Source organism: Bidens hawaiensis, unplaced genomic scaffold, assembly GCF_021521415.1.
Source record: "Bidens hawaiensis isolate Kalapana, Puna unplaced genomic scaffold, B.hawaiensis_p1.1 tig00008604_1, whole genome shotgun sequence".
In the NCBI taxonomy this organism is placed as follows: Eukaryota; Viridiplantae; Streptophyta; class Magnoliopsida; order Asterales; family Asteraceae; genus Bidens; species Bidens hawaiensis.
This window is the reverse complement of record NW_027491621.1, coordinates 809,587-836,396: the sequence shown is the minus strand read 5'-3', so window position 1 is coordinate 836,396 and position 26,810 is coordinate 809,587. Positions and strand designations below refer to the sequence as shown.

At 38.5% G+C, this 26,810-nt stretch overlaps 2 protein-coding genes across 2 annotated transcripts; both read right to left on the bottom strand.

Moving 5' to 3' along the window:
* Positions 1-22,940: 22,940 nt before the first annotated feature.
* On the bottom strand, positions 22,941-23,480 carry LOC143529619 (uncharacterized). Its single transcript, XM_077025376.1, has one exon. It carries the CDS (start codon positions 23,478-23,480, stop codon positions 22,941-22,943), a length of 540 nt encoding a protein of 179 aa, XP_076881491.1.
* Positions 23,481-24,135: 655 nt separating this feature from the next.
* Positions 24,136-24,699, bottom strand: LOC143529618 (uncharacterized). The gene has a single exon (XM_077025375.1). It carries the CDS (start codon positions 24,697-24,699, stop codon positions 24,136-24,138), a length of 564 nt encoding a protein of 187 aa, XP_076881490.1.
* Positions 24,700-26,810: the final 2,111 nt, after the last annotated feature.

Below are 26,810 nucleotides of genomic sequence, written 5' to 3'. Positions count from 1 at the left end.
GTATGCGATTGCCCAGCTGAAGAGGGAGTGCTCATACTCCCAATGGATGCTCGGCCGGATGGAGATGCGGGTCCGGGTTATGATGGCTGTGTTGGTGGTGTTGGTGGCGATATTGGTGGGGTTGGTTTACCACCGTGTTTAGTTGTGTTGGGATGGGAATAGACAGGGACCGCTTTTTGATACTCTGTGTAAGCAGTTAGTGGTGATGCTAACTTGGAGTGAATCTTGTTTAGTTATAATACAACCACTGGCCCTTAGGGGGGGTCTCTTTTGGGGCATATCAGTATAGATACTTTTGGGTATCATTCAAGCACTGACCCGTTGCGGGTTATGTCGAGATGATGCCGACATAGGCCCTACGTATGAAAACTTAACTAATGTAATAGTAACAGGAAAGTAATATGAACGGATGTTTGTGTAACATGTACTAACGTTTATTAATGAATGGAATGTTTGTTGTGTTTTATGATTGGAACTTGTATTGATTATATATATTTTCTTGATGTTGTGTAGAATGGCACCAAAACGTTCAGCCCAATTGTCGGAAGTGGACGTGAGCCGTCTGATTGCTCGCCAGTTGGAGGCGGCGATACCGGATATAGTATCGCGCATCGCCGCCAGTATTAACAATTCGACCAATCCAACCCCTCCGAGCAATCAAACGACCACCAATAATAACGGGGAACAAAATGCTAATCCTCCACAAAACGATAACACGATTCCGAGTAATGACGCACCGCCTACGGTGGTCGCTACAGACAGTAATGGCCCTATACCTACTGTAGAGACGAACCGTACTGAAACGATTCCTGCATCCAGGGGATGTTCGATCAAAGACTTTATGTTGTGCAAACCTCTAGAGTTTAGCGGGTCTGAAGGACCAAATGGGTTAGTTAAATGGATCGAGAAAATAGAATCCGTCGTGAACATCAGCAACTGCCCCGAGGATTGTGTCGTTAAGTACGCCACCTGCACACTCACGGACCATGCCTTGACATGGTGGAACACCATAGTGCAGACTCGCGGTCAGGCGACGACAAACCGCATGACCTGGACAGAGCTCAAGACTCTTGTATTGGAACATTTCTGCCCGAGAAACGAATTGCAGAAATTAGAAAATGAATTGTGGAATCTGGGGATGCAGGGGGCGGACCACTTGGGTTATACGAACCGGTTTAATGAGTTGGCGCGATTGGTACCATGGATGGTCACCCCAAAGTCGAAGAGGGTGGAGCGTTATATTTGGGGACTAACTCCAGTAGTAAGGAGTATAGTCAATTCTGGGGGACACCAGACGTATGAGGGTGCGGTGACACAAGCTGGTATCGTCACGTATGATTTCGTAAGAAGCGGGTCACTGAAGGTGACGGGAGAATCCGCTGGGGGAAAGCGGAGTACGCATGACCATAGGAGCCGGGAAAAACAGCAAAGTAAACGTGCTAGGCCCACTGCCCAGAACTACGCTATGACTAGTTCGGGCGGAAGGCAGGAATCGCAGACAAGGATGTTTTCCAGGTGTGGGAAATGCGGTTACCAACATGGTGGCGAGTGCAGGGTGGTAGTGTGCCATCGGTGTGGCAGGGAAGGGCACTACACACCGAGATGTAGGACAAACCTGAACACTCTGAACCGGCAACCGCAACCTATCCGTGCGCAGCCAATTAGGAACCAACCAACCCAACAGCAAAACCCGCAAGGAAGTCAAATGGTGACCACTAGCCGTGCTTGCTTTGAGTGCGGCGGCACAGATCACTTCAAGAAAAACTGTCCGAAGCTGAACCAGGGAGGGAATGGGAGGCAAACTGTGGGCCAGGCATCGTCGTCCAATCCGGCGCGAGGCCGAGCATTCGTGATGGGGGCGAATGAAGCACGCCAGGACCCCAGCGTAGTGACAGGTACATTCCTCGTCTCTGATCATTACGCTTCTGTATTATTTGATACGGGTGCCGACAGAAGTTTTGTCTCCGTTAAATTCATGTCGATAGCAAACCGGCCGATTAGTGAAACTATAGAACCTAATCGCATAAAAGTTTTGTCGCGTATTGTGACGCATCGCATAGAGGGTTAGGATGCGTGTTGATGCAGAATAATAAGGTTATAGCCTATGCTTCCCGACAGTTAAAAGTACACAAGAAAAATTACACTACTCATGACTTAGAACTGGGAGCGGTTATCTTCGCACTTAAAATCTGGAGACATTATCTCTACGGTACAAAGTGCACCATCTTCACCGATCATAAAAGTTTGCAACACATATTCGATCAGAAAGAACTGAATATGAGACAACGAAGATGGGTCGAGTTATTAAGCGACTATGACTGTGACATCCGTTATCACCCCGGCAAGGCTAACGTCGTAGCCGATGCCCTGAGTAGGAAGGATCGGGTTAAGCCATTGCGAGTGCAAGCACTAGAAATGATAGTCCAGTCGAACCTTTCGGACCAGATTCGAGTCGCTCAACGCGAGGCGTTGAAAGAGGAACAATTGGTAAAAGAGGGACTTTATGGTAACGAGAAGAATTTCGAACAGCGCGTGGACGAAATTCTCTATTTCAAAAATCGGATTTGGATCCCGACCCTCCATGACCTCCGAGAATTAATCATGGACGAAGCGCATAAATCGAAATATTCCATACATCCGGGATCGGATAAGATGTACAAGGACGTGAAGGAGTTCTACTGGTGGCCGGGTATGAAAAAGGATATAGCCACATACGTCGGCAAGTGTACGACGTGTGCGAGGGTTAAGGCGGAGCACCAGAAACCCTAGGGGATGTTACAACAACCGGAAATTCCTGAATGGAAATGGGAGCAAATCACGATGGATTTTGTGACACATCTCCCTAAGACGTCCCGTGGACACGATGCAATTTGGGTAATCGTGGATCGACTAACCAAGTCGGCACATTTTATTCCGATTAGAAATAATTATAACACCGAAAGACTTGCGCAGATTTATATAAATGAAATTGTGTCTCGTCATGGGATACCCACCTCAATCATCTCCGATCGAGATAGCCATTTCACCTCCAAACTTTGGCAAGCTGTGCAAGAAGCGCTGGGAACGCGTATTGATCTAAGCACAGCTTACCACCCTCAGACCGACGGTCAGTCTGAGAGGACCATCCAAACACTGGAGGATTTGCTTCGTGCATGCGTACTAGATTTTAAGGGAAATTGGGATCAACATCTCCCACTCGTTGAATTTTCCTACAATAATAGTTACCATAGCAGTATAAAGGCAGCACCTTACGAAGCATTGTATGGACGGAAGTGCCGATCACCACTCTGCTGGACTGAGGTGGGCGACACACAGGTTATTAGATCAGATCTGGTCCAGGAAACGACCAGCAAAATTCTTGAAATTAAGAACAATCTGAAGGCCGCACGGGATCGGCAGAAGAGTTATGCCGATACCCGTAGAAAACCGTTATCATTTGTGAAAGGTGATAAAGTGTATTTGAAAGTATCACCTTGGAAAGGAGTAGTCAGATTTGGAAATGCGGGGAAGTTAGCCCCTAGATACATTGGACCGTTCGACATTATTGCAAAAATCGGTCCTGTAGCATACCGATTAGAACTGCCTGATGAACTGAGTACAGTTCACAACGTGTTTCACGTGTCGAACTTGAAAAGGTGTCTGTCGGATGAGACATCGGTGTTACCTTTAGAGGGTGTCCAAATAAATGATAAACTCAACATTGTAGAGGAGCCCATAGAAATAGTAGACGGGAAAATCAAGCAACTTAGACACAATAAGATCTCGTTGGTCAAAGTTAGATGGAACTCGTAACGAGGCCCAGAATATACATGGGAACGAAAGAATGAAATTCGGAAGAAATACCCCCACCTATTTCCGCAAAAGGAAGTAGTTGATGCGTAATATTTCGAGGACGAAATTTTTGTAACGGGGGGAGAATGTAACGATTCCGGCAAATTCAGGTATACCCTAGCCGGAATATACTATTTACGTGTTATTTAATACTGAATATATGAATTATAATGTATTTATACGAGTATATAAGATTCACAGTACGAATTATACTCGAATATACAGCTAGTCGTATTGAAATGATGAACGGTTATTGAAACCCGAACGAATCGGGGATTACATTATAGACGAAATATATAGTGTTTAGTGATGTTTACGAAGTATTAAAGCTTCAGGTTAAGTGAATTATAGCACAGAAAAGGATTTCGATTTATTAGTACGTCGGTACGATAAACGAAACCTTTAACATCAAACCAAGCAAGAGACGATCGATCAAGCCGAAAAAGATGCACAATTACCGACAATATGATGTGTTCAGTCAATAAATGTCATGGTTTAAGTTTTTAAAGTTTTTAAATCGGTTTTATATAAATTTAAATTTTAAGCCGAAAAACGACCGTTTTGGCCTCGTTTTGAGCGGAATTAAACGTTTAACCGAAAAACGAACTGAACCAGATTATCCACAACATTATCCAGATTGCGTAATCTGAATGTGTGGCCAAGAATGGAGGTGTGGGCCCCACCACCACACTATATGGAGACCGATCGGATGAGGGTTTCCCCTCATCCCTTTCATTTTCTTTTTTCTTCAAACATTCAAGCACTCAAACCTCTTCCAATCTTCAATTCTCATCCAAATCTTTGAGTTTTAACAAGGTAAAACCATAAAGTAATGGTTAATTCATAGTTGTAATTCCATAATCTTGAGTAATTTCAAGAAAATGAGGTTTCAAGTGAAAAATGGGTGAAAACCCGAGATGAAACCGATTCTTGCATGATCAAGTGGTGTATACAAGTTATACAAGGGATCTTGGTCCAAGAAAGGAGTTAAAAGAGTCAAAAACGAATTTTTACGGGTAAAATATTTGTTTTGATGTTTTAATCGAAACCATGAAAGAAATGGCTTGATTGTGGGTATAACTTGCTTGGTGTGGTGTTGTTGTGCTTGTAGGTGTTGTATCTACTGGCTAGCAAAGGCTAGAAACCAAGATCTTTGCGATCTAACGCTAGAAAACACAAGGTAGTTCGGTTTTCGTATGATTTAGATAATTTGGACAGATTGTGATAGACCTAGAGTTGGGTCACGAAATTTCACAGAGATGATCTACACATGAAAATATGAGATCTGTGAATTTTTGGTAATTTTTGGATAAAGGATGAATATTTGGTGAATTTAATGCTCGGTTTTGGCCAAAAATGGTGAAAAATAGCTAAACATCATGAAAAATTCTGGAAAATTTAAGATAAGCTTTTTATAACATATAAAAGTCACACACAAAATTTCAGGTTCAATGGAGAAGTCTAAGTAGGCTTTTCGGTAAAACGAGTTCTAGGGATTTCTAGCTCGGTTTTGGTAAAAATGGCATGAAAAATGAGTTTTTCGTTCTGGAAAAATTACAGGGAACTATTTGGGTGACAGGGGTCATCCCAGAAAAATTTGGGATTTTTCGAAGGTCGTTTGGTATTTTCGACATATTTGGTGTTTAAATGACGTTTAAAAATGGTTAAATAAATTTTAGATATAAAATTTAATTCTGGAAAAATTTTATTAAATTCCTTACTGTCAAAATATGGTTTGTACAAAATTTCAAGGTCCTAGACTAAACGGATATTTATTTGTGCTAAATGGAACTTAAAAACAAACTTTTAAAGCTTAAAACGAGTAAACCTGCGAAGTTCGCCTAAGCGAGCTGACTGGTGTTTGAAAACCTTAAAAATGGATAATTTTTATGAAACTAAGTTAATCAAGTAAAAATAAATCATCCGAAAATAATTCGGATGATTTGGGTAATTTTACCCGACTTAACCGTTTCCGGTGTATTAAAGGCGGAAACGGGCCCCGCGGCCAAACGGGGTGTCTAACCGAGCTCTAATTTCACCACTTTAATTAAAATATCAATAACAACTATTTTCGGGTCGTATGTGGCCAAACTCATCTTTTGAAAACATAAAGACGAATAACCGTGCTAGGCACGCAAAACGAGAAAACAAACTAATGGTAGTTTTGACTAAGGAACTCTAAGTGATATCACAATCTACGTCCTGAAAAGTATTTCGGGGTTAACATTGTCCCCGGATCATGTACGGTACTGGGTTAACAGTGTCCCCAGACGTACCGGTTAACACGAATTTAAGTTATATTGATAGAAATTGTGTAGTAACGATTTGGGGATCGTATTACAGACCTGTACCAGTAGCCGTGCACCGTAGTACATCTTTGCTCACAAGAAGGTAAGTTTTCACGAGCCCCTTTTTATTGAACTGTTTTAAATATTTTCCCGGGGCGGAAAGCATGTTTTTATCAAAGTGTTTAAGTACATGCCGATCGCATGGAAATCAATGTATTTATATAATGTTTATTGTACGGGAATCGTACGGTAATGTATTAAGATGGTAATTGTCTGAGTTGCTAATATTGTAAGGCCCGAAACAGTGTTCTGGGTTAACAGTGTCCCCAGAGTTTATTAAATGTATTTCTGGGTTAACAGTGTCCCCAGAGGCAATTAAATGTATTTCTGGGTTAACAGTGTCCCCAGAGGTTGTTAAATGTATTTCTGGGTTAACAGTGTCCCCAGAGGTTATTAAATGTGTTTCTGGGTTAACAGAGTTTTCACTTCTAGGCTCAGCATAATTACATCATTAAATTATGATTATTAAAATGATTTGTCATGGTTTACTTAAATTAGTGAAACTCACCAACTATTCGTAGTTGACCCGTTTTCTTTACATGCTTTTTAGGTACACCAAAATTGGAATGAATGATACGTGCTTGCTGATGTGTGCTATTTTGTGGAAGCTTAAGAGTCTATATTTTGTTTTAAATATGTTAATGTACTATCGGTAAAACTTATGTGATAACACCTAGAAGGTAACGAAACTCGGAACAATGTAATTCGTTTAAATTAATGTAGTGGTGTTTTCTTTATAAGCAATGCTGTTGATATCAGATGTGTCTGTTGCATCCCTTGTACGTTTCCGCTGCGGTTACGGGGTGTTACAGAAGGGCAACGGATCCTAATAGTATATGAGGATGAAGAGCACCGGACTCTAATAATATCTGAGGTATGTAGGGAGTGATGCTCTTTACAACGTGAGTATAGTTATGTATGTACTATGTAAGTTAAAGAGAGAAAGTAAAGAATGAATGTATGTGTATATATATATATATATATAAACATGTGAATGTAATGTATGTTACTTGATTAACTAGAACTCACTCAGCGTAGCTGTATTTTAGTATGCACGCAGGTGAATACGCTAAGGCAGCTAGCTTGAATGAAAACACATGACACTGGACTGAAGAGGCTGACATCTTGAGAAGAATGTAATGATGTTTTACAATGATTTTTTATATTATGTTTTAAGACAAGAGCTTGTTTGATACGAAAAAATTTGAATGGTTATGTAATATATGGTTGAATTTAATGTTTTCGAGAAAATTTTAATTCAACATGATGTTTAGAACTGTTTTTATGAGTAAATACAACGATAAAGTAGGACACCGGGACGGTGGCCTTATATACAAGTAATGCATGCTCCTAATTTGGGATCACCAAGTTTGGACAATATAACATATCTAGTTAAATTAAACTCGTTTAAATATTTTTGTTGAGATTATTGTCGAATTTTTTAAACTTTGTAATGTGATGAATTGATGTTAATAATATAAATATATTGTCACTTTTAATAGTGTTGTGTGCACTAAAAAATCATTTCGCCTCAACATATTTCGTCTTAGGTTGGGGGTGTTACATTTATGGTATATTTCTATTCATTTTAACAAGAGCTTGATCAAAACAACAGAATTACTGAAGAGATACAAGTTCTAAGGCTCGTTTGGAATCAAGTTTATGACTTTCGCGATTCTTATAGGGCGATCTACTAGGGTGTTGATTTTCGTTGGATTCTTAGCATGAAATGTAAACTTTTTTTTAATAAAAACATACATTAAACGAGCAAGATCTAAATCTGTAACATCCCAAAATTTAATAATAATATTTTATATATTATTTCGTATAGTAGACAAAGTTTACTTAAGTGGTTAAAGAAATAATAAAATAACAAAGATGGTTCAAGTAGACTAATTAGATGGAATTAATTATGGACCAAGAAGGAAAGATGGGTCTTAGGTCCATGGGCTTAAGGGAGTATAAATACCCGTTAAAACCCTAATCCTTTCCTTTTACATACATCTCCACACCATAGCCTACACCATCAAAACACACACTTAACCCAATTCCCGTTTTTGAGAAAACCACCCACAAAGACACAAAGATTACCGGAGATCTAGCCAACGGATCGTCTGAAATTTTAACTGACTATTCATGGTATATAAATGAAGATTTCCACCGATTATATCTTCGATCAGAAGTCGTGAAGTCCGATTTTTACCAGCAAAACCATAGCAGCTCAAAAGTGAAGATTCTAGAAACTGTTCAGATGTTCCGGTAACTGTAGCGGCGGTTTCCAGCGAAGATGAGCTGATGGGTTTGTAGATCGGGACGTGACGGTTCCGTGGCCGCTTGAATCATCGGAGTTCGTTTGATATGGTTTTGAGCATCTCGAGTGATTTCAAACAAAAACCTCAAAGGTACGTTTTTGTTAAAAAGGTTTACTTTTCAAGAACGGATTTACATGAAAATTGGTAGGATGATAGATCGGGTCTAGAAAAATCGTAAAGTTGGAAACTTGAAAATTAAAATGGACTTAACGAACTCATGTTTATGAACGACTCGTTTAAATAAACCCTAGATCTAGTTTTGAACGTTTTAGCCATAAAGGTTCGAGCTTTATGCTAGAAAAGGGTTGAGTCTTGATGATGAGTTGATAACGAATGTAAAATGGTGAAAACGGTGGTGAAACAAGCGAGATCTCGCTTTTCCGGCAAGATCCCGTTATTCAGGCAATGGTGGCGCCAGAGAATGTGGTACGAGGTTTAGATCTTGTCAGGGAATGTTCTGACCTAACCCTAGTTCGTTAGCGGGAACGTAATGAACCAACCTTAGTTCGTTAACGGGGACATAACGAATTAGAAAGTAATTCGTTATGACCTTTCGTTAAGTAGAGATAACAAACTAGAGGCAATTCGTTAAATTGATTCGTTAACAGAAGCTTAACGAACTAATCTCAATTCGTTATGTTAATTCGTTAAGGAATGAATGATGAACTAAACCCAGTTCGTTAAGTAGTTCGTTAAGGGAGAACTGACGAATGAACCCCTAGTTCGTTAAGGGTTCAGTTCGTTAAAGACCAGTTCGTTTTTAGGTCCAATTCGTGCAGGGACCAGTTCATTATAATAGTCAGTTCGTTATAAGGAATGAGTTCATTCATTAAGAACCCCATTCGTTAAGGGCTGGATAACGAACTAGAAGATTGGCAGAATTACAGAAGTGGTCCCTGGACTTAGAAAAGAATGATATAAATACATAATAGCCTTATGACTTTGATAAATGGTGAAAGGTTAGCAAGTAATGATTAACTAACCGGTAATAATTCAATGAAGTAAAACCGGATTAGACGTGTAAGTTATTTAAGTAGCAATGAGAATGGCTAGAGTAGTGTTTAACATCTCAACTATTAAACAGTTAGTCGCGCACAGCTCAAGAGAGGAATAACCATTAGCAGAAGAAGTAACCGAGTTCAGGTGAGTTTCTAGCCCTACTTCCTTGTTATATTTTTGGGGCTGTGTGCATACTCGATGTGAATCGTTAATACACTTATACTAAGTGATAAGTGTATGCCATATGTGATATATGTGAAAGGTAAGAATGATTGCTTGTCGGTACGCGAACGATTTTCGGATATTGCGCGAATTGTCAGGTTATAAAAAAAAGATATGAATATTATAAGTAATGTATGGATGATGTGTGAACGTTATGAACGAATGCTTGTCGGGGCGTGAACGATCTTCGGATATTGCATGTACCGACAAGGAGTATGATTGTTAAATGATGTTGGGACTTATATTTTAGACCGATGCATCAAATTAATCTTTGGGTGAAAAATATATTATTTAGTCTCAACCAAAGGTGGATGGCTTGAAGACCAAGTCATGCTAGACTAGTATAAATAGATATTTTTATTAATTTGTCTAGTATGAGTGACTGTATTGTGTATGTGTGAGATTTAGGGTTTTATCCCTTTGAGAGAGTCTCCGCCTCCAAGATGAGCTCTCCTGGTGGCGGCTGATATTTCTTAATCGATTGTATGTATGAATGAATGTATGTATGAGTGGTTCATCTTTATGAGAATCATTCGGCTAATATTATCATACTACCGTTTCTATCTTTTGTGTTTTGATTACAATTGTTCATCCTACTTTATTGTTGATTGTTAATCAAATCAGGCTCTCTCCCAATACATCTCATCCGTCCAGACATCTTTCAAGAGTGAATACGAGTGAGATTCGATCCTAACCCTAGATCCGAGCTCCACACCGATTAATAATACCGATTATTCACGCTTCCGCGCCAGGGCTCCGTTCTCACAATTGGTATCAGAGCCTGGGTTACCGAATCATTCAGGCTAACCTCTGAACAAATTCTTTTCGCTCTTGAATCCACCATGGACGTTAAACGATGAAGTTCGTTGAAATTATTTTTGGGGGTTTTGAAATTATTTGATGTTTTGGAGAAAAGTATATGGATTGATGTTTGGGTTGATGACTCGTTTGGAGATCCAATATCAATCTCATGTTTATTTGGTCAGAACGGTCCAGATCTGATGTAACAGTGTTATTTGGCTCGTTTGGGGGCAACACTTTTCATCTGATTATTTCTAGATCTGAAAAGGTTGATTATGATATGAAGATAGGTTTCTTTTATTTCGAGATGACTTGGATGGTGCTACAATGATTTATTTCAGATGCCGAAACTTGATTTTGGATTTGAAAAATTAGGGTTTTGTGTGCTCGTGCTGCACAAACAGTAGATGTTTGTTGAAAAATATTGCTGATGGTACAAACTGATAAGGAGAATGTACAAGTCAAGAATGAACAGGTACTAAAGGCAATTTCATCATTGTTTGTTGCAGCAAATGCAAAGTGAATATTCGAGCAGGTTCTGCAAGGGCAAATCAGTAACTGATTATGCAGAAATGAAGTTTTGGTGTCTCGAGCACACTATGATCATATAAGACTGAACTCGAGTATGGAAAAATGACTAAGTGTTGCTTCGAGCATAGGAGGTGTTTTGCCCAAGCACATCTTTGTTTGGCTCAAGCACAGGTTATTTCGAGCACATCTTATATCGAGCACATCAAATTCGAGCACACTTTGTGAAACCCAGAGCATGTCCTTTGTCTTCTCAAGAAAACTATCTTCTTTAAGTCTCGAGCACACTTTGTTATTTATTCGAGCAGACTCTTTTTCGAGCATACTTTGTTTTGCCATGAACAATTATGTTTGTGAAGAGAAAACTCAAGTTTGTGTCGAGCACACCCTTGCTCCCGAGCACACTTTTGCTCCTGAGCATGCTTAGTGTTAAGTGAAGAAAATGAAAAATCACAAGTATTCCCGAGCACACTTAGTGATAGTAAGTACTTCCGAGCACACTTTTGCTCCCGAGCACACTCTGTGCTCGGTGAAAAATTGAAAAATCACAAGTGTTTTGCTTTCCGGGTACACTTTGTGCTAGGAAAGTGCTTCCGAGTACACTTTGTGCTTGGAAATGAATCAGAGTATGCTTTGTGCTTGGAAATGAAACCAAGCATACCTTGTGCTAGGAAAGTGCTCCCAAGCACATTATGTGCTAGGAAACAGAGTTTGTGAAACATTTCAAAGTTTTGAAGAAACTTTTGAGATTTTTGGTGCCGTTGATCGTTTGACCAAGCTGTTCTCTACGGAAGATATATACCAGGGGTATTTTGGTAATTTTTCTCCAATCATCAACAAGTTTATGGAATTTAAACCTCATCCAATTTCACGACTTCATCAAAAGCTTTACAAGAACAAGTGTTGACTAAGCTTAAGGATTTAATCACTTTTAGTGTCAACCAACATATGAATATGTTTATTTTCAGATTTTTTACAATCTTGATAAGGATGATCAAGATTGTTTCACCAACACTTGATTTGAAGACACATTTATTAAAGACAATTGAACGAAATTGGGGGAGTAAAAATCTTTAAATTTCATTGCAAATGGCATGCTTAAAATCAAGTAAAATACTCGAGATAAGGAAAAGTTGATCAAGATTAATAATCCAAGGTTTTTCAAAGATGTTTCATCGTTTGTCAGTTTTCAGATTTCCTAGTACGGATGAGAAGATAGAGTCATCTCAAGCAACAATGTTGAAAGGATGATCAGTAGAGTTCAACTTCCTATGAAATAGTCACTTGAACAGTAAAGAACGGGTTATGGTTGAACTTGAATGCTATCTTAATTCAGGGAATGGTTTGAAGATAATTTACAGGAGAAGAAACAGATTTGAAGAATGGAAGATTATTTGATGATCACAATGAGTTTATTTCTTTTTGTGATAACCTTTTTACTTGAAGTTGATCTTTGAAGTTCAACGCCTCGTTCATATACCCATACAACTATATCCAAAAGTGATATAAGAGTGATGATTCGAAATGAACAACAGGATAAGCTTAACGTGAGGGGGAGAATTTCAATGAAAGACAACGAGTTATGAGGTGATCATGGAAGAAATTCGATGGCATCGGTCTAAGGGGGAGATTGTTGGGACTTATAATTTTAGACCGATGCATCGAATTAATCTTTGGGTGAGAAATATATTATTTAGTCTCAACCAAGGGTGGATGGCTTGAAGATCAAGTCATGCTAGACTAGTATAAATAGATTTTTTTATTAATTTGTCTAGTATGAGTGATTGTATTGTGTATGTGTGAGATTTAGGGTTTTATCCCTTTGAGAGAGTCTCCGCCTCCAAGATGAGCTCTCCTGGTGGCGGCTAATATTTCTTAATCGATTGTATGTATGAATGAATGTATGTATGAGTGGTTCATCTTTATGAGAATCATTCGGCTAATATTATCATACTACCGTTTCTATCTTTTGTGTTTTGATTACAATTGTTCATCCTACTTTATTGTTGATTGTTAATCAAATCAGGCTCTCTCCCAATACATCTCATCCGTCCAGACATCTTTCAAGAGTGAATACGAGTGAGATTCGATCCTAACCCTAGATCTGAGCTCCACACCGATTAATAATACCGATTATTCACGCTTCCGCGCCGGGGCTCGGTTCTCACAAATGAATGATGTGAAGAACGCCTAGTGTGTTCTTATGTTACAATGTAATTATTGTATATGCAAAGTAAGTGTATGAAGGTACATGAATGGTAAATGAGTTCTACGTCTGACATTGTAAGTTAGGATGGCAAATCCCTCTAACTTCCGTTGGACATAGACTTGGCATGTAATGGCGTAGTTAAGGGCTGTGGGCCTTATACGTGTTATAGATAATAGATGAGAACGTAGTTAAGGACTGTGGACCTTATACGCACTTCAGATAGGAGCCATCATAGGAAAGGACTGCGGACCTTATACGTGCTGTAATTGTATTGTGGTAGCATAGGGGGGACTGTGGACCTCGTACATGCTATGAACTAGGTTGCAACATCGGGAAGGACTGTGGACCTTGTACGTGTTGTTAATGTAGGATGGTATAGGGAAGGACCGCGGACCTTGCACGTACCATGAATGGTGAGCATAGGTAAGGACTGCGGACCTTTTACGTGTTCACGACCCTGAGTATAGGTATAGACGGTGGACTATAAACATAATCTCGGTGGACTGAGGCAAGTATTAGTATGTATGTGTGAATGTAGGACAGAAAGGTAACTGGTTAAGTACGGATATGTATCTTCGGATATGTAAGTATGTATGATATGTGTATGTATTGTATGTTGTCTGATTAACTAGAACTCACTCAGCGTAACTGACTTTTAGTATGCACGCAGGTGAGCAGATTGAGGTAACTCGCTTGAGCGGGCACATGGTGGGCGAATAATTAAGAGACTGGTATCTGAAGACTCAAGATGTTTTAATGTTAATTGACGTTTATTTTGAAAGACCAGAATGTTTATTTAAGACAAGTTATGAATTATTATGTATGTTTTATGAAAGTTTTAATATTCCGTCAAAGTTTTATTTAACTCTTATGATTAGAACTATGTTGATGAGTAAATCCAACGTCCAAAGTAGGGCACCGGTAATGAGGCCTTACAAAATCCAGAGTTGTAGACGTCATTTTGTGTCGAGCCTTTCACGTTTTCTTCTGTCTTGATTGGATCTAGACGTATTTGAAATCCGTTCTAGAATCTGAGACAAAATTAAAACCTTGAATTCTTAAGAGCTTATATGTACTTATGGTGGATAATGGATATTTATACCCAAATCACCTCCTTAAGCTCATTTATTTTTAAGCCCAATAATTAAGAAAACAATTATTAATTAAGTCCATGCTAATTAAATAATAATAAATCTTTATTTATTATCAATTCAATGTAAATATAGGATGTTACACAAGGAAAGTCATACATCAGACATCGTTATCCTAGATAACATATAGGACACGCGGTCCTGGATTTTGAATGGAACGTCGTTGTCTTGGATAATGAAATAATGTCGCGGTTCTATATGTTAATATATAGGAGATCGTTGTCTTAAGATATTGGATATTGTAATCATAGATAATAAAATATGATTACAAAGCTTCGTTTTTAGCAGGATTTGTTTTGCTATTCAAAAAAGGATTGTGGCGCAAGTTGTTCTCCGTTTGCCTGCCACTTTATTGTAATCGTTTTATAGTAAATTATATATAAAATTCATATTAAAAATAAATAAATAAAATATGGAACATTGTGGTCCTGTATATGAATGTAAATTGTTATTGGTCCTATCGACTATTATATTAATTCTTAATTACGTTCGAATGATGATGATATGTAACTGTTATAAAATTATTTTGTCTATTTGGCCTAGAGATTCATTATGCTCGAATGATAATGAAATATCCATGCTTCTGAATGTCATATGAAAAACATTTTTTGCTAAGGCTATCCGTAGTGGAGGGGCTACAAATTGAGATGTTTTGCGTCGTGTGGCACCCAGTCAGCAAATGGTGAGAATTTGTTTTTAGGGTGTAATGGTGTAGGGGCTACAACTAGTTTTATAATAATATATACATACTAGTTTTTATCCCCCGTATTACGGGGGTTGCTTTATATTACGTATTTGTTTCTAATATTTATTTATTTTTTGATTTTCTATCGTTTTTATTGTATAAAAGTTAATAATATAATTATGGTATGATTATAAATTGTTTTACAAATAAATGAGATTTTATAACCCGGTTTATTTTAATTATAAAATTTGTTTGATAATGCCCAAGATCCGTTTATTTTTTTACTATGAACTTGGTTTTTAATTATAAATAGTATATATCTTTTTTTTAAATAAATTAGATTTTAATTTTTAGTATATCCCTACTTTTTAGGATTTTTACATCAAATATTTGATGAGGTTAGTTTTTAATTTAGTGAGATGTTGTAATCCATTTAAGAAATATATGGGTTTGATGAGACCCATACCCGTGAATTCGGGTCAAATGCATGAGAATCCTCCGTTTAAAAATCAAGCAAATCTGGTGACTCCAAAAAAAGGGGCAGCGACCACATCGCGACACATAGGATTTTTATGTTTTCGTTTATATATATTATAGATATATATATATATATATATATATATATATATGTATATAACACACACACACACATCCATACATGCCGGCCCCACCACCCCCTTCTTCCAGGCGACGAGAAGACCTCGCCTCCGCCCCTTATCGCCCAAAAATCGCCCCAGGGCGGTGTTCTAGCCCCTTCGCGCCCAAAAATCGTTCAAACTCACACCCACTACATATGGCCTTATAGACAACTTTTGTTTCTACAACCTTTTTTGTTAAGTGCTAAGTAATTTTTAATGCTTCAACTATCTTTCTCTATCAATAATCCATTTAAATAAAAGGTAAATATAATGGCTTTTGCAGGCGGGAATGTGAAGAAAATTTAAAACAGAGTTCGAATAAATGGAGAACAAAAAAGCACCAAACCAATGATAAAATCGATGTGAAAGACAGTTGAGTCAAAAGGTATCCTACAAAAAACGTTCAAGTATTTTGTTTATATTTTGAGTCATTTATAAATTGAGAGAAAAATTTTATAAGCCACAAGTTTAAAAGAAAGCAATAACTATCCATACAATACCCTTTATGCATCAACATGTCTCATCATGTACACGAAAATAACAATTATCTTGCAAGTATAATACAATTCTAAAAAATAATAAAATATTCCAGAAGTGAACCTTTGCCAATATTTTCTATTGTAACACTTAACTACCAAACACCCCAAAGTGATTAGAGTTGAGATAAGATGATCATTCTCTTGAAAATGTAAAACACATGGGACATATATTAATACTAGACGGGTGTTCGTGTGATTCAGCGGGAAACACACAGCTTAGTAATCATGTAATAAATTTATGGGTGTTTATTATTTTATTTAAAAACGTGAAACCGTACGTTTGTTGGTATATTTGGATTAATCATTCTTATTTTAAACTCAAACTGATAACAAAGTACAAACCAAATCGGAACCAAATCGTTGATAATGATTCGGTTTGGTTGGTTTCAATTTCAACGTTCTGGTTCAGTTTTCGACGACAAAATATCATTACTAATGATTTGGTTCATGGTTTAACTCAAAAACATCAAAATTGGACCACAAAATTGTCATTTTTATAACTTAAACAAACCATGACAATATTATACTCAAATTAAATATAATTACACTCATTTTTATAGTACAATTTTTTTTAAAAATATTGTCGTACGAAAAAAGTTATGACCGTTTGAAAATCGTGGTGGGGGGGGGGGGGGTTGGGATAAAAGTGAAATTAAAAAGAGTAAATAGACAAAAGATAGAGGTTAAATTTATAATTATTCTCTAAATTTACAAAAACATTAATAAAGTTAGAAGGAATAAAATTGTAACTATCATTGATAAAGATGTAAAACACGTGATATTTAAGTATGCAATTACCACTTTATCCCTCTTTGTAGTTGTATCATGTGTTTAAATTGTAAATCCCTTAAAATTCACCGTCTTAATTTACTCATCTTTCACTCAATATATATAGTATAGATAAGTAGCAAAACATAAAGTTTGATAGGAGGGGTGATTCAACCAATGTACACAAAACATAAAGTTTGATAGGAAAGGTGATTCAACGAAACATAATGTTGTTGTAATAATATATCCCCTGATGTTGTTGCGATAATATATCCCCTTTTTCGTTGAACGTTCAAAAAAAAATAAAAAAACACAAATGTAGACCATCCAATATTCAATACTTTACTATTCACACACAATTTGCACATACCATGATCATCTCCTAACTAAAAAACACATGGGACATGTATTAATATAAGGGAAATAATTTGATAATATCATTGTTTGTTATGGAATTTGACAAACCTTCATCTTCGGCCAAAGATTAATACAAAAAAATTCCATGGAACAATGGAATAATGGACAAATATGGAGGTTTATCAATTTTTTTTTTTTTTTTAGAAAATATTGATCCTTTTATCAATAGAAAAATGAAAGAACAAGAAGGAAGAAGATGAATGAAATTATATACAAACATGAAAAGTAATGAAAATTATATACAATAGACGAATATGTCGGTGTGGACGGAATTAACTTAAATCTTGTCGTTGTGGACGGATTAAAAATAAATCTTGTCGGTGTAAACGAGATTTCAACTTATGACAACAAAACCAAAATATCGTTACATTGGTACAAATTCATCTAAAATGCGCCTTCGAAGACGGAATTTAAAGACAAATTTTTCCATGATTTAAGAATTTGTAGGGATCAGATATGAAACACTAAAAAACCTTCTGGCAAGACTTCTTTTGAGAAGAATATTTAGTGAGAAATATATGGACGACTCTCTCAGTATTTTCAAAAATTTGGTTGAATTTTTAGAATTTTTTTTACACGTGTCAAAACACTATTGGTTTAGATTTCTGGTCAGATCTTTTCTCAATATGTCACCTCAGTCCAATTATGTGTGAAATTTTAAGAATGTTAGGAGTTTTTAAAACTATTACACTTTCTCTATTCTAAAAAGGGTTGGATTTTCCCTTAATATAATAACAACAAAACATAAAGTTGGATATACAGTATTCAACATTTTAATATTTATGAACGATTTATACATTAGCTTTTTGGATCATTATTTTGGCAATTTTACTCTAGTTCCGTTTTTGTATTTAAACGAATGCAATTTGCAAAAGAACAAAGGGATTATAGTTGTATCGTAAAGCTTAAATGAATTATTGTTTACTAACACTAATATTCAATGCATTAATATTCGCACTTGAGTCACGCATACTGTTGCTACAACGGATATAGCACACAAAGAGAGTATGGCGGTTCAAGAGTACAGTCCTATCAAATCCTCATAACCTGCTAATAATCAAAGAAAACACAACCGGTTAGTCTCACCGTAAAAAGGGGCCTCCTACGATCAACCTCTAACGTGAGAATTAGTGATATGATACGAGGGATATAGTAGGAGTATATTGAGAGAGTTTAGAGAGAATAGGGTGAATTAGAATGAGAGAATACCTTTGGTGAAATGTTCTATTTATAGGCAGTTTGAAAGCTTCTCTGTGGAAGCTGAAGTTTCTTAAGTAGAAAATGTCAGCTCTCCTTTCAGCTTGTGCAGACTGGGCAGACGCCATTGTCGTGTAACCTGCGCTCAGCTTTTATTTTGTCTTGTTGCTTTTTTTACTTTATGGCATGTGCCAACTTTTAAACAGTAATGACTTTTTCTGTAGTTACTGTAGCATAAGCTTATATGTCAACTTGGAGACTTGCTGGGCAGGTGTCAAGCTTCCATGTATGGCAACTTCTGCTTGCTGCTCTTTACTTCATAAGTCTCCTTTCTTGTGAGCTGCTTTTCTATAATTAAGCTTGTTGGTGGGTAAGGGTGCCCACATCGAAGTTTTCTAGTTGGTAATGATTAAAGCTTGTGACTCATCTCTTTTACGTTGTTTCTTCCCCCTGGGTATTCAATGCATTTGAGCCCAATGGCATGCCTCTTCATAGACAAAGTATTACCCATGTTACTGTGTCGGGCTTTCTTATAGGGGAGCCCAAGAACGGGAAAATGTTTCCTTGACTTGTGGTATTGAAGCTGGAAGCTAATCATCCTTACTGTTTCGTTTATAAGGTGTCAGGGTGGAAGCTGGGAGCTAAGCATCTTAATCGTCTTGTTGTGAAGCATTAGGATGGAAGCTGGAAGTTGGAAGCTTCGTATTGTCGTGTAGGTCATTATTATTTTTGTTGGTTTGATGGCTGCTACATGCTGCGTCTGGCCGATTAGACCTCTGTGTCAGGAAGCCATCATAAAGCTGACGGTTACAGTTGTAGCCTAAACTAATCATGGCCTTCCACCTATCCCGATTTCTTTGGATTTGAAATCCAAATTTTCATCTTTATATGATATGTAACCGCCATAACTTTTTCCATTCCTCAATGGTAACTTCTCCAAATTTTCGGTGATCGTTTCTCCATTTTATCATAAGTCGTTCTTCCTTTTTCCGTAGCCAATTATGGGTTCTAAAGGCGATATGGCTACCCAGTTCTCAAAACTTACCCAATCAGAACTCAATCGATTATGTGTAGACTGTGGCATTGGATCCGATTGAAGCCTGAACTTACTAACCCTTCTACTCATGTCTCGAGACGTCCCAAAGGTAAGATAGCCCCGTATACTCGCTATTTTGATTAGTCGAACCTTCGGTATCCTCTCTCGAAGTTTTTTCTAAGTCTGTTGGAGTATCACGACGTTTGCCTTGGTCAGTTGGCTCCCGTTGGTCTAGCTAGGGTTCTACATTTTGAAATCATTTGTCGTTTGTTGAGTTATGACTCTGCCTATGTGTCAATGATTTTTTTCAAATAGTGAAGAATGGGAATTGGTTCACTATAGAGAAAACTCATTGTGAGGCTGGTTTGATTTCAAGAACTGTTGGTCTCACGTCTCTTTGGAAGGACATGTTCTTTTTTGTGTCTGATACTATATTGCGTTTCTCTCCAGTTTGGAGGAAGCATGACCTGACTTTGAACACACCTGAGCCGAAGGCTGAGGAGCTTGACGCTACCTTCTTCAAGAGCCTTCGGTCTGTGAGTAGTAAGCTTTGTACCTTCCCTGAGGAGTTCTTAGTCTATTTGAGTCTGAGCACCAAGTGGTCCAATTCTCACACCAAACCCAAGATTTTTGTTGATGATAAAGGTATATCCCATGTTTATTTTTATGCTTCTTTTGTCATTTAGGCATGACCTTCACATTCCCTATTGCAGAGATTAGTTCTATGGAGTTTCTTTCGCTCGAGGATTTTTTTGTTGCTACCTTCGTTGTTGTGGATGTTACCTAAGGTCATCCCAATGTTGTTGAAAATACCAAGGATTTCTGCCAGTCTTGTAAACGTAGCTCTATCTCTAACTCTTCTAGTCTTCCTCCAAAAGGTACTGTCAGGAAGGCTACTTCAACTCCCGCTCGGAGTAGCAAGAGGTTCAAAAAAGCAACTGTTCCTAGTTCCCACGTTTCTAATCCTATCGAACTAGATGATGATGTTTCCCTTGTGGTTTCTATTATTGGCTTTGCTCCTGCTTATGTGGAGAAGCTTTCTAAAAGCCCTTCTCCTTTACCATTGAAGATGTCTTCCAAGCCTTCTATTTCTAAGAAGGTTCCTTAGGCTGCTGCCAAGAAGCCTATCCCTACAGCTGCTGATAAGAAGGTGGAGAAGCACAAGAAGCCCACTTGCAAGAAAGTGTAAGGTAATAAGGAAACTGTTAAACCTGGTACTGCTGAGGCCGTGGTGATTGTGAAAGCTAAAGGAAAAGGCGCTACTGGTCCTTCAGAAGGTATTCCCAATCCTGAATCAACTGCTATTCGTGTTCTTCCTAGGGTGTTCGTGATTGTGATACATTGAAGAAGATGCCCATTTGTCGGGATCTCCTTCTTCACTGTATATTCCCCCTGATGAGAAGGTGATTGTTGAGGGTTTAAGCGATAGTGAGCTTATGGGACGAACTTTTCAGTACTTAGCTTATTTGTTGGCCCATATTCCTGCGGATTTTTGCTGGTGGTGTTATGCACCTGTTGAGAACAAGAAGTTTGAGGAAGAGATTGTGAAGTTGAAGGGTGCCTTGGTTAAGGCTAACGAGAAGGTTCTAACCTTAACTACTCGTGAGAAAAGCTTGGTTCATGAGCTTACTGTTGCCAAAGCTTCTACTGAAGATGAGCGGAGTAAGGTAGAAGCTTAGTCCAAGGATCTTTACGAGCAGCGTAAGAAGGTTAGATAAGAGAGGAACTCACTTGTTGAGGAGAAAAAGAAGCTAGTTGCTGAGCGGGAGAAGCTGGAAGCTGAGAAGCAGAAGTTGGTTGAAGAGAAGCTGGCCTCTTCCGTTACTATTGCTGATTTCCAAACCCAGGTTAATGATCTCTTCTTCGAAAGATGTTTGATGTTTGAGCATGTTATTCCTCACATTGCTTTCTACCTGTTGCATAGTGGTGAGTTTAACTTGGCCCTTGGTGAAGTTTATACAAGGGCCATTGCTCACGGCCGCCATCATGGCTTGTCTATTGGTTATGAGGAAGGCCAAGCTGGTCGTCCCCTTGAGGGACTTTAAAGCTATCGGCTATATGCCGCTACTGATTTTGCTGCTTCTATGAGAGCCATGGATATGAAGACATTCCCTTACCTTGAGGTCGTTGCTCGCTGCCATAACCTTCCGTTCTCATCTTTTCAAGCTATTGAGCCGGAAGGTCTTAGAAAGGAGCTGGCCATCAAGTGATTCAAGCCATGGTTAGCAAGATTACAAGGAAATATAGTTCTAATGAGGGCCATGAGGGTGATAAAGCTAGTGTTGATGATGAAGCTGATCAGGCAGCTGACAAGGAAGAAGAGGAAGTTGAGGTTACTCCTTCCCAGGTTGATGACTCTAAGCGAACTCCTTCCTCGTTGCGAGAAGTTGAGCATACTCCTTCTTTTGCCACCAATGAAGCTTCCTAGGTTGATATTGATAGGGATGTTAGCATGCTTTATGGGGACCTTTTTGGTGATGCACTAAAATCTTCTGGTAGTGATGGTGAAGATGCTACTGTCGATGAGTAGCTTTGTTTTTATTGAGTTTCGTTTGTGAAACTTCTTTGTATGTTGGTTCTGTAAGCCTTTGTTGGCATAGACAATATTCTATCTTTGAGCTTCATGTGTGAAGCTTCTTAACGTTTTGGTTTTGTAAGTCTTTGTTGGCATAGACAATTAGTACCTTATGCTTGTGATGTATGTTGCACCTTAGGATGGTTCCTATAAAATTTTATATGCTAGTTATGTAGTTTATTTTATCTACTCAACTTTTATGCTAGTTTGTTATTTTTGCAATGTCTTTGAAACTTCGTTAAGGAGGGATGCTGCAGACACCCTTCCTCAGCTTGGTAACTAAGAACCGATACAAAGTTTATCCTATCCACTTGTCAATCCACAAGATTTTACTTAACTCATTTTGTGGTATATTGTTACAAAATTCCTAAGCTTCTTGAGCTTATCAGTCTCGTTTTTTGGATATAATATATTTCTAAGTTTTCCATGGATTCGTATTGTTTTAGGGACTCACCCTGTATACATGACAATATAGCGTCTTGTTGCATGTTGAGCGATATCGCCTAGGAGCTCAACCCTTTACATGAGTTGCAACTACGTTGGACCTCATGGAGCCTAGTTTGGAGGAGTTCGCCCTTAGACATGATAATAAACAAGTTGGTTACTCAAAATTCAATATTATTCATTGATCTCTTCAATATCATCGAAAGAAAACAACTATTTTAAGGACCTTCAAATGTTGTCCTAAACTATGAATTTCCTTATGTGCATGCCGCTCCAGTGATGTGGCACCTTCTTTCCTTCCATGTCATTGAGCTTGTAGGATCCACCACTATGAGCTTCTTTGATGACATAGGGACCTTCCCACTTGGGTCCCAATTTTCTAGTGTCGAATTGTCTGATGGCTTCGTTGTTACTGAGAACCAAGTCCCTGAGTTTAAACACTTCCTTTCTTACCCTTGTGTTGTAGAAGGCTTCCAGCTTCTTTTTATACCTGGCTTCCTCAATGACAGCCTGCTCGCGGGCTTCTTTCAGGGGGTCGAGGTTAAGTAGAACTTCAGAGTCGTTGGATTCCTCATTTATGTTTCTCACCCGTTTTGAATTTACCCCAATTTCCGCAGGTATAATAGCTTCTGAGCCAAAGATAATGCTATAGGCTGTTTTGCCATGACTCGTATTCTCCGTGGTCCGGATAGCCCAAAGGAAGCTTGGAAATTCTTCTAACCAGTTTCTGCCATACCTTCCCAATCTTGCGTTGATACCTTCAACGATACTTTGGTTCATTCGTTCGACTTAGCCATTGTATTGGGGGTATGCGACTGAGCTGTACACTTGCTTGATCTCTAGCTCCTTGCACCAAATACTGAATGATTTCTCAATGAATTGCTTCTCATTATCCGTCACTATTTCACCCGGCATCTCATATCTACAAATTATGTTTTACCACACAAAGTTGATTACCTGCTTCCCTTTGATGGAGGCTAGGGGATTAACTTCTGGCCACTTGGTAAATAGTCAACAACTACCAGTAGGAACTTCACCTTCCCAGCTGCTTCGGGGAAGGGACCAACAATGTCCATTCCCCGTTTATGGATGTCCAAGCAGCAATGAGGGGTACCAGGTTGTGCTTTGGGATTGTTTTGACGAGAGCATTGAGCTGAAAAGCTTCACATTTGTGGATAACCTTTGTGGAGCCCATGTGCATTGTTGGCCAATAGTATTCAAGGTTCATTTACCTTGTTAGCACCGACCTTGGACCGAATGTGTTCCACAAATACCTTTGTGTACTTCCCTTATGAAATAATTGCTTTAATTTAGTCCCACACATCGTAGTAAGGTGTTCAAATATCCCTTTTGGTATAGGACATCATCTTCTATTACATATTTCTTAGAAGGTGTACTTCCCTCAGGGCTTCTCCTTCGTTGGTGGGAAGCTCCCTTATTTGAGGAACTCTATTATGGGGGTCATCCAAGTGGTCCCCGCTTCTTCACTGATGTCTTGTACCTCTAGTTTCTCGACTGATGGGTTCTTCAACACTTCCACCAGTACCTTCTTTGTTAAGTGAGCGAAGGTCAGGGAAGCCAACTTACTAAGGGCAACAGCTTGCTTGTTGCGAGTTCTGGATACTTGAGTTAAGCTACGGCTTTTGAATTCTTTCATGAGCTCTTTGACCTTCTGCTTGTACTTAAGCATCGAAGGTTCTCTTGCTATGAACTCGTTATTCACTTGGCTCGCTACCAACCTTGATTCAACAAAGGCACTTAGTTCTTGGATCTTCATTACTTTTTCTAGGCGAAGTACTGCAATTAAAGCTTCGTATTCAGCTTCGTTGTTTGTGTAAGGGAGCTCTAATCGGAAAACATAAGTATATTCGGTTCCTTGGGGGTCCGTAATTATTAGGCCAGCTCCGAAACCTTCTATACTCAAACCTCCATCAGTGTAGAGCGTCCACTTCCCCAAGGTAATGGCTGATTCACATTCTTCCAACTCGTTCACCTCCATAGGTTCTTCTAGTGTTTTAATTAGAGAATCATCTAAGACTTGATCCTTGATTACCTTTCTAGGCTCGTATACTATGTTATGCTCACCTAAGATGATTTCCCATTTGGCTAGCCTTCTCACTATTTCTGGGCTTTCCAATATAGACCTTATGGGCTTGTCTGTGACCACCTTCACCTAATGAGCTTGGAAGTATCTTCTTAGCCTTTTGGTTGTGTGGACGAGTGCTAGGATTAGCTTCTCGATAGGCGTGTGATTGAGTTCAGCTTCTCGCGGTGCTCTTCTAATAAAATAGATTGGCACTTGATCTTTGTCACATTCTACAATAAGCACTGAGCTGATAGCTTCCCTTCCTGCAGAAAGGTAAACTGTAACTACTTCTCCTTCTAGAGGAGCTGCCAGAGAAGGCAAGGAAGCTAGACGTTGCTTTAGGTCTAGGAAGGCAACTTCTGCCTCACTAATCCATTGAAAATCTTTCTTGTCGTTACAATTCTTCAAAGTTTTAAAAAGGGTAAAGACTTTTCCGCGGATTTTGAAATAAATCGTTTTAGGGCAGCAATCTTACCATTGAGGCTTTGAACCTCCTTCATTTTTTTTTTTGGAGAATGTAAATTAAGGACAGCTTGTATGTTACTTGGGTTAGCTTTTATGCTTTGTTTATTGATTAAATGACCCAAGAATTTACCTTCTTCGAATCCAAATGAGCATTTGACTAGATTGAGCTTCATGTTGATGCTTCTAAGATTTTGGAAATTTTCTTCAATGTCATTAAGCAAGCTTTTCTCACTTTTGCTTTTTATGACCAAGTCATCGTCATAAGCTTCCATGTTCTTTCCAATTTGATTCAAGAAGGTGTTATCGATCAAACATTGTTATGTATCTCCGGCATTCTTCAAGCTAAAGGGCATCTTCTTGTAACAGAAGATTCCCTTATCGGTGTGGAATGCAGTATTTTCTTCATCTTCAACCTTCATCAAGATCTGGTGGTAGCCCTTGTAACCATCCAGGAAGCATTTGTATTGGAAGCCTGTTAAGGAATCTACCTTCTAGTCGATATCTGGTAGGGGTAGCTATATTTTGGACAAGCTTTGTTAAGATCCTTGAAATCCACACACATTCGCCAAGATCCGTCAGATACTTTTGACCATAACTGGGTTAGAAATCCAAGAATGGTATCTTACCTCTCGGAAAATGTCGGCTTTGATGAGCTTGTTGACCTCATTGCAGTAAGCTAAGCTTCTTTCAGCAGCCATGCTTCTCTTATTTTGAGAGAATGGTTTATGTGTGGGTGAGATGTTCAAGGAATGCTCATCATATTCCCTTGGAACCCCTGTCAAGTCATTTGGATACCAAGCAAAAGCATCTTTACTCTTTTGTAAAAATAGTTATTAGCTTACTCATGGTATAAGAGGGAAGATTACTGTTGACTTTGATGGTGTGTTCAGGGTAAGCTGGATTTATGCTTATTTCCTAGACAAGGTACATGTCCTCGTTCAGCTCCAATGATTCTTCTACGACAGCTATGAGTAAAGCTTCTTTTGTTTATACCATCGTGGCTATTCCTCCCGTGGTGGAAAATTTCATCTTGCCATGGGCTGTGAATACTACTGCATCGAAAGTTGCGATTCCAGTTCTTCTAATAAGTATATTATAGTTAGATGGGTACCAAACATCCAGAGTGATCATCCAAAAGGGAACTACCTTCTCTCCGTTTAAACTCTTAAGAGAGTTGTTGGTTTGTTGGAGTTGAGTCTTAATTTCTTGGGAGAGCTTCAGGAAACATCTTTCATAGATAACCTCCCTCGCTACCCCACAGTCCATGTAAGCTCCGTCTATGGGGAAGCCATTAAACTCAGTTTCCACGATGAATGGAGTTGTGACCTTGTTGTGAGGATTGGTCGGAGGGAAGCATATGCTCTGTTGGTTCCATGCGAGCGTTCGCTGCCTTTTGCAAATTTGGATCATGTTTATTCCGAACACTTTCTTTCCACTCCCCTTTCCTTCTTTCAGATCTTTGAGCAGGTGAGCTAACTCACCGCTTTGAACGGCATCTTCAATGCGATTTTTCAATTGGAAATAATCATTGGTGTGATGACCAATGTATTTGTGGAATG